Source organism: Malania oleifera, chromosome 4, assembly GCF_029873635.1.
Source record: "Malania oleifera isolate guangnan ecotype guangnan chromosome 4, ASM2987363v1, whole genome shotgun sequence".
In the NCBI taxonomy this organism is placed as follows: Eukaryota; Viridiplantae; Streptophyta; class Magnoliopsida; order Santalales; family Ximeniaceae; genus Malania; species Malania oleifera.
This window is the reverse complement of record NC_080420.1, coordinates 13,199,946-13,206,854: the sequence shown is the minus strand read 5'-3', so window position 1 is coordinate 13,206,854 and position 6,909 is coordinate 13,199,946. Positions and strand designations below refer to the sequence as shown.

Sequence of the window (6,909 nt, the reverse complement as noted above, 5' to 3'; positions counted from 1 at the left end):
TTGTTTCTAATTTGTGGTCAAAAAATTTTTAGCTTGCCCATTTGGGGGAGCATAGAATTGTGACATTAGATTTAAATTTACATAAATTTTGATAAAAGATAATACTTGTTTCCTTTTTGAAGTGTCCAATCCATAACTTTTGAAAAACACTTCTTAGGAGAAAGATATGCAAGGGATTTAAGTTATGAGTTAGGGGTGATAATGAAATGGGGATTTATTAGGAGAGAGAGATGACTTTATATGTCTTTTTTATAAATTTATAAATGAATATCAAATTACTTATGTATAAATAATCTTTACATTATCATTGAGCATATATCAATGATTATGAGTAGTTATGTAACGTTCACGGTTTAGGAGTTATCGTTGACTAACTCTGGAGAGAGAGAGAGCCTCACGTTTGCTGCACGCTCCTTAGAGAAGTCTAAGTTGGTGGTCCGTCACACTGCTTTGTCTGACTTAATTGATATTTCCTGCTTTTCATTGACAGCCGGCCAATCTCCTCCTCCAGGTCTCTCTCCCTCACCAACTTCCTCTTCCACAAGGTTTCTTTCCCGCACCAAGTATAAATTACTGAAAGCATCGCTGACCCCAAATCCGCCATGGATAAACCATGAATCTTTCAAATGGGTTTCTGTATCCATTGCTTCTGTTCATCCAACTCCCGTTTTGCTCTTCAATCAGCACCATCAGTTCCGCACATCCCGTGGCGGACGGCGGCGTTTTAGTCTCCCAAGGAGAAACGTTTGCTCTGGGGTTCTTCAGCCCCCGCAATTCTCGCCGCCGGTACGTCGGATTGTGGTACAATAAAGTCTCAGAACAAACCGTGGTGTGGGTCGCAAACAGAGACGAGCCTCTCAACGACACCTCTGGCGTCCTCTCCATCAACAGCGCCGGAAACCTCATCATCCAGGGCAACGCCAGCAGCACCCCAGTTTGGTCTACGAATATCTCGGCGCCGTTAACTAATAACTCCGATTCTGTGGTAGCCCATCTCTTAGACACGGGAAACTTGGTTCTGATTCGGCAATCGACGCAAGCAACTGTATGGCAGGGCTTCGATTATCCCACGCAAACCATGATGCCGTTCATGAAATTGGGGCTGGACCGGAGAACCGGCCTGAACAGGATCATAACGTCCTGGAGGTCCCCAGATGACCCGGGAGTTGGGTCTTGCACCTGCAAAATAGATCCCACGGGGATTCCCCAGTTATTCATGTACAAGGGTTCTGCCCGGTGGTGGCGGGGCGGGCCGTGGAACGGAGTCAGATTTAGCGGCATACAGGAGATGAGAGACAACGTCTACTTGAACGTTACTTATGTTGAGGATCGTGATGAAATATATCTGATGGACAGCGTCCTGAACGCCTCCCTCTTCTTGATCTCAATGGCGTTGGATGAATCTGGGTATGCCCAACGGTTAACGTGGCATGAGACCGACCGGAGATGGGTCGAGTATTGGTCAGCGCCCAATGATCGATGTGACAACTACGGACGGTGCGGTGCGTACGGTTATTGTGACCCGAATCAAAATTCAAATGAAGAGTGCAAGTGCTTTCCTGGGTTCGAGCCCAAGTCACCGCAGGACTGGTACTTGAGGGATGGTTCACAGGGTTGCAAGAGGAAGCGTGCTGACTCGATGTGTAACAACGGAGAGGGGTTCGTGAAGTTTGAACGGATGAAGGTGCCTGACACGACAGTGGCACGTGTGAACATGAGTTTGAACCTAGAAGGGTGTGAGGAGGAGTGCTTGAGGAATTGCACGTGCGTAGCGTACACAAGTGCAGATATCAGGGATGGAGGGAGGGGGTGCCTCATGTGGCATGGCAATTTGGTTGACACCAAGTTGTATACAAGTGACGGTCAAGATTTGTACATTCGAGTCGACTCAATTGATTTGGGTAGGGTAGTATTGTTGGACTTAGTATTTGCTTAACAAAATTTTATGAATTTTATTACAAAAATGAGATGGCTTTTAAATTACGATTTGTTATTGATTGACATTTTTTTTTTTTTGTAATAGCAAAGACAAGAAAGAGCTCTAATGGCATTAAGGGTACTAAGAGGACATTGTTGATTGTGACTGGGCCTATTGTTTTGGTAGGGCTTCTCTTGGTTATCTTTTATTTGTGCAAGAGGCATCCAAAGATTAGAGGTATCTATTTATAATAGATTTCGTTTTAACTTATTTTTTGAACCATGATCATGTAAAGATAAGAAAAACAATTCAAATATATCTTACTATATTTCCATAGAGACAACCCAATTTTGATGCAATTAGATCTTCTTTCCTTATATTCTTATTGATCAAATCTCCATTATGCAGAAAAGTACTTGATTTTTTCTGTTTGGCTAAGTAATGAGGATTCTAGTGAACTTGATTATTGAGTGTTGAGAGGGACCAAGAACTCTTTATATAGAAATCCAGTGACTGAATCCATCAAAGAATCATAAATACATGCATGTGACCTTTCACCTCCTCTAAGATGAATGTGCATTGATTAAATATGATGAATTCCTTAATGATGTATTACTTAAGGAGATTCTTGACTTTAGCCGATGCATTTCCATTATTTTAATGTATATTGTTTAGGAGATTTTTCATTAATCATTATAAATACATGACTTTGGTCATTGTGTCTCACATACCAATAAGTAAGACACTTGACTTTGATCAGTTTACCATTATATATTCATTACTAAGTCAAAGTATAGCTTAATATTAATTAATCATTTATATATAGGTGCTCACATATGTGATCATGAAAGATCACCCTACGTACTTACAAAAATTTTCAACACAAAGAGGATATGAAATATTCATAGCATTAAATATTATAATAATGTTTCTTATCTTGGGTATCTTTTGGAGTTTTTATTTTATTTTATTTTATTTTTTAAGTATTCTGCAAAGTTGGTTAAACTAAACTTTGTGGATTTGTAGGTTGAGGAACTTTCTTTCTTTCTTTCTTCCTTTCTTTTTAATTTTGTGTTGTTTTGTTGGGTAAATCTCTTGTTAATGGTTGATACACTTCCCCTTTGGATAAAAAAAATAGAAACAACAAAAATTTTATATTATACTAATGGTTGATATTATGTCTTTTTGGATTTTTTTTCTCTTAAATAGGTCATTGGGGAAAAAAAAGTCACAGAAAAATGTCATTACTCAATTTGGCCACAACACACAAGGACTATCTTGAAGAAGATGGACATGATGTGGGAGAAAGGAATGTCGATTTGCCATTTTTTAATTTAAGGGATATAAAATCTGCAACAAATAACTTCACGGACAAGCTTGGGGAAGGTGGTTTTGGTGAAGTTTACAAGGTAAATGCTTTTTTTTTTTTTTTCATTTGGATTACAATATTGTTGTATCCATCTCCCCTCTTTTTTGTTAAGAAAGTGGATTTTGGTTACAAAGATTACCATTCAAAGAATATGTTATTGCAGTTAAGTAAAAGCATGATATATGAATTGAAAAAAATAGGTACAAAGATTAAGCTTTTGCCAATATTCATGCATTTATGGAAGTTTAACTTGCCTTTGTAGGGTCACCTATCCAATGGACAAGAAATAGCTGTGAAAAGGCTTTTGGAATGCTCACGCCAAGGGGTTAAAGAATTCAAAAATGAAGTCTTGTTGATTTCTAGACTTCAACATAGAAATTTGGTAAAAGTTTTAGGTTGTTGCATTGATGGGGAAGAGACAATGCTAATCTACGAATATATGCCGAATAAAAGCTTGGACTCTTTCATTTTCGGTATGACTCCTTTAATATTTATTGTTCCTCTCTTATAAAGAAACTCCAATTCATATGAAATTGTTCAATTTCATGACAGATCATACTAGGAAGGCACTATTGGATTGGAAAAAGCGGTACGAAATTATCATTGGAATTGCTCGAGGCATTCTTTACCTTCATGAAGACTCAAGGTTAAAAATTATTCATAGGGATTTGAAAGCTAGTAATATACTTCTTGATGGAGAGATGAACCCCAAAATTTCAGATTTTGGGACGGCACGAATATTTGAACGAAACCAAACTCAAGCAAATACAAATAGGGTAATCGGGACATTGTAAGTTTGATGAACCTATTCAGTTTACACTTAGAATATAACTAATATATTTAAGAAATTGATGAATCTTTGAAAAGCATTTTAATTTGAATTCTACCATAATGGGCAGTGGTTATATGTCGCCAGAATATGCACTAAAGGGTCTCTTCTCAATGAAATCAGACGTCTTTAGCTTTGGAGTTTTACTGTTAGAGATCATTAGTGGCAAGAAGAATCTTACTTCTTACAATGATGATCTACTCTCAAATTTAATAAAACATGTGAGTGCATCATAGATGTACATTTTAGCATTCCATATTGCAAAAGTTTTTTTTTTTTTTTTTACATTTTTTTTAAAGAAATGTTGTAACTTTTCAGACGTGGGACTTGTGGAGTGAAGACAGAGCTTTAGAGATAGTTGATTTTTCAATGGGCAATTCTTGGCAAGAGCTTGAAGTTTTGAGGTGTATCCATGTTGGGCTCTTATGTGTTCAAGGTAATGCTGTGGATAGGCCAACCATGTCAACAATTGTTTTCATGTTAAGCAATGAAGTAGCTCTTCCTTCTCCAAAACAACCAGCATTTGTTGTCAAACAAACCAATAGGGACCCAAACTCAAGTTCAATGGGACCCACATCGAGTACATGTTCCAAAAACGAGGTTACAATTACAATGATTGGTCCCCGATAGAATATCCATGTCTATCTGAAAGTTACTTATACTGATGGAATTATTGTTATGGTTAGTTTTTACCCCAAAATTATATGTACTACCAATCTTTCTTATGCTTTTAAAAAAATATTTATTATCGATAATACATTATTCAAAAGATAGCTATGATCCACAATAGGCAGATTGATTTTATGCAGAAGAAAATATATACGTCATTTCCCTTGCCTTTTTTCAATTAATTCAGTATTCTAAAGGAAGTATATGTGACACACATGCTTACTCATTTGCTATGTATTTATTGTTTATTTTCTAACTTTGTTTGGTTGTGTTAAAATTGGCTGAGTATCAATTTGAAAGAAACTTTGAACTAAATTTTGTTCACCACCTATGTAATTTCACCTACCCCCTTGAAACCTAAAGCTTCCGGCTACGGTATAACCCCACCACTTTATTACCCTTTGGTTAAACCCCACCTTCCTATGTCGTTATCCCACTCCCCTGGACTGTATAAACTCTCAACACACTAGGAAAAAGGAACACATTTAGACATTGGATGAAAGGAGAGAGTTAAATCCTACTCATTCAGTATCTCACTATTCCAGTAATCGCTACCTCTCCCTCTTTCTCATCTTCAACCAACACCTTCCACCTAACTCACTAGCTGTACAGAGTTACCAAAGAGACCCTCCCACCCTCTAGCTTCTCCTCAACCAGCAAAGTATCTCTCTCTCTCTCTCTCTCTCTCTCTCTCTCCACATGCTACTGAATATAATCCTATTCACTATGCATATATGAAGATAGGACAACATTTGCACATGCATCAATGATATGTGTATGAATTTCATGTGAATATATAATTGTGCAAGTATGGTGGTGCGGTGCTGTGTGAATGCCTATGGTATTGCATGCGGGACGTATGGGTATGCAGGGATACACACATGATGGCTACATACAAAATAATGTAGGAGTATATCCACGGGCATGCATGATTGAATGCATGTGCACAAGATACGTGTGTGTAAATTGTACATGCATATAGATGTGTATGTGGGATGTGGTTGTGCATAGACATAAGTTGGATATATATATATATATATATATATATATGCTGGAGAGTGTACATTCATGAAGTAACATGGTGATGCACATACATGCATGCATGCGAGTCACATTCAATAAATCTCATTATAATAATTAAGTCGTTTGCATAAGCGGATTCCTTCAAGTATTGCTTTTAATTCCGCATTATTGTTCGTACTAGTGCCAAAATATCTTAAAAAAGCCGCTTTTGCCATATCATGACAGTCCCGAATAATTCCTCCACTTCCTGAAGTACCCAGATTGCCCCTATAGCGTCCATCACAATTAAGTTTTATCCACCCTACTGGAGGTTTAACCCACAAAATAATTTTTCCAAACGTGGCGCGAACTCCCTGATGTTTAATTCGAAACTCCTTCAAAATCATAATGTTTGACATCTTAAATTTTTGAAAAGAATTAATGCTTTCAGCTGAAAAACTAGCCTAGCATCGAACACTTCTCCACATTTGATCTGCACTTTGATATACTCTTTCCATTCTTGCTTTGCATCTTCAATTCCAGAGGCACCACGTAATCAAACACGAAATCAGTCCAATTAAAATTGTAATAACCCCAAAAAGAGACTATGTAAGTTTAGTGGGGTGATTTAATTAATTAATCAAATTAATTTTTTTTAATTTTTTTTTTTGGAATCACCCTACTAAACTTACATAGTCTCTTTTTGGGGTTATTACACAAATACCTTTAATAGATGATTTTTGAGTATAATGGAACCAGTTTGCAATTCAGTTTTTCCAGGGAAGGAACCACTAGAAAGGAATCCCCAACACCACACTAGCCCAACGCCAAACCTCTAAAGCCACCTTGCTTAAAGAAAGAACGTGAATATTTTTTTCCTGACTTCTCTGCAAGCAGCAATCACATGCTGAATCCAACGATATTCCATTAGACTAAATTCTATCATAAACTGCCAAACATCTAAACTAGGCTTTCCATAAATACATTGAGATTCTTTTGGGCAATGAAGAATGCCAAAACCAATCATTCCACATAAAATTATTGCTTTTGCTCCTTACGGCTTCCCATGTCGTTTTTGTAGAGAAATTACCGTCACGGGCAGACTTCCAAATGAATATATCT

The 6,909-nt window shown here is 37.3% G+C and overlaps 1 protein-coding gene across 2 annotated transcripts; it reads left to right on the top strand.

Annotated features, from left to right (window-relative positions):
• Positions 1-448: 448 nt before the first annotated feature.
• Positions 449-4,903, top strand: LOC131153489 (G-type lectin S-receptor-like serine/threonine-protein kinase At1g11410). 2 transcript variants are annotated; one of them, XM_058105832.1, is made up of 7 exons: positions 449-1,901; positions 2,024-2,155; positions 3,128-3,327; positions 3,550-3,760; positions 3,840-4,077; positions 4,187-4,337; positions 4,435-4,903. In XM_058105832.1, the coding sequence occupies exons 1-7, from the start codon at positions 614-616 to the stop codon at positions 4,744-4,746; spliced, it is 2,532 nt and encodes an 843-aa protein (XP_057961815.1). In that variant the 5' UTR covers positions 449-613; the 3' UTR covers positions 4,747-4,903. The 2 variants fall into 2 exon arrangements, 1 of the variants encoding a protein (XP_057961815.1); XR_009136243.1 differs by having other exon boundaries at positions 501-1,901; positions 4,204-4,337; positions 4,435-4,629.
• Positions 4,904-6,909: the final 2,006 nt, after the last annotated feature.

What these genes read in the sequence shown, in the direction of transcription:
- LOC131153489 (XM_058105832.1), top strand. Translation starts at nt 614, where the DNA reads ATGAATCTTTCAAATGGGTTTCTGTATCCATTGCTTCTGTTCATCCAA. An exon ending in GTTTTGGTGAAGTTTACAAG is followed by an intron (nt 3,328 to 3,549) that starts GTAAATGCTTTT and finishes TTGCCTTTGTAG; the next exon opens with GGTCACCTATCCAATGGACA. An exon ending in AATAGGGTAATCGGGACATT is followed by an intron (nt 4,078 to 4,186) that starts GTAAGTTTGATG and finishes CATAATGGGCAG; the next exon opens with TGGTTATATGTCGCCAGAAT.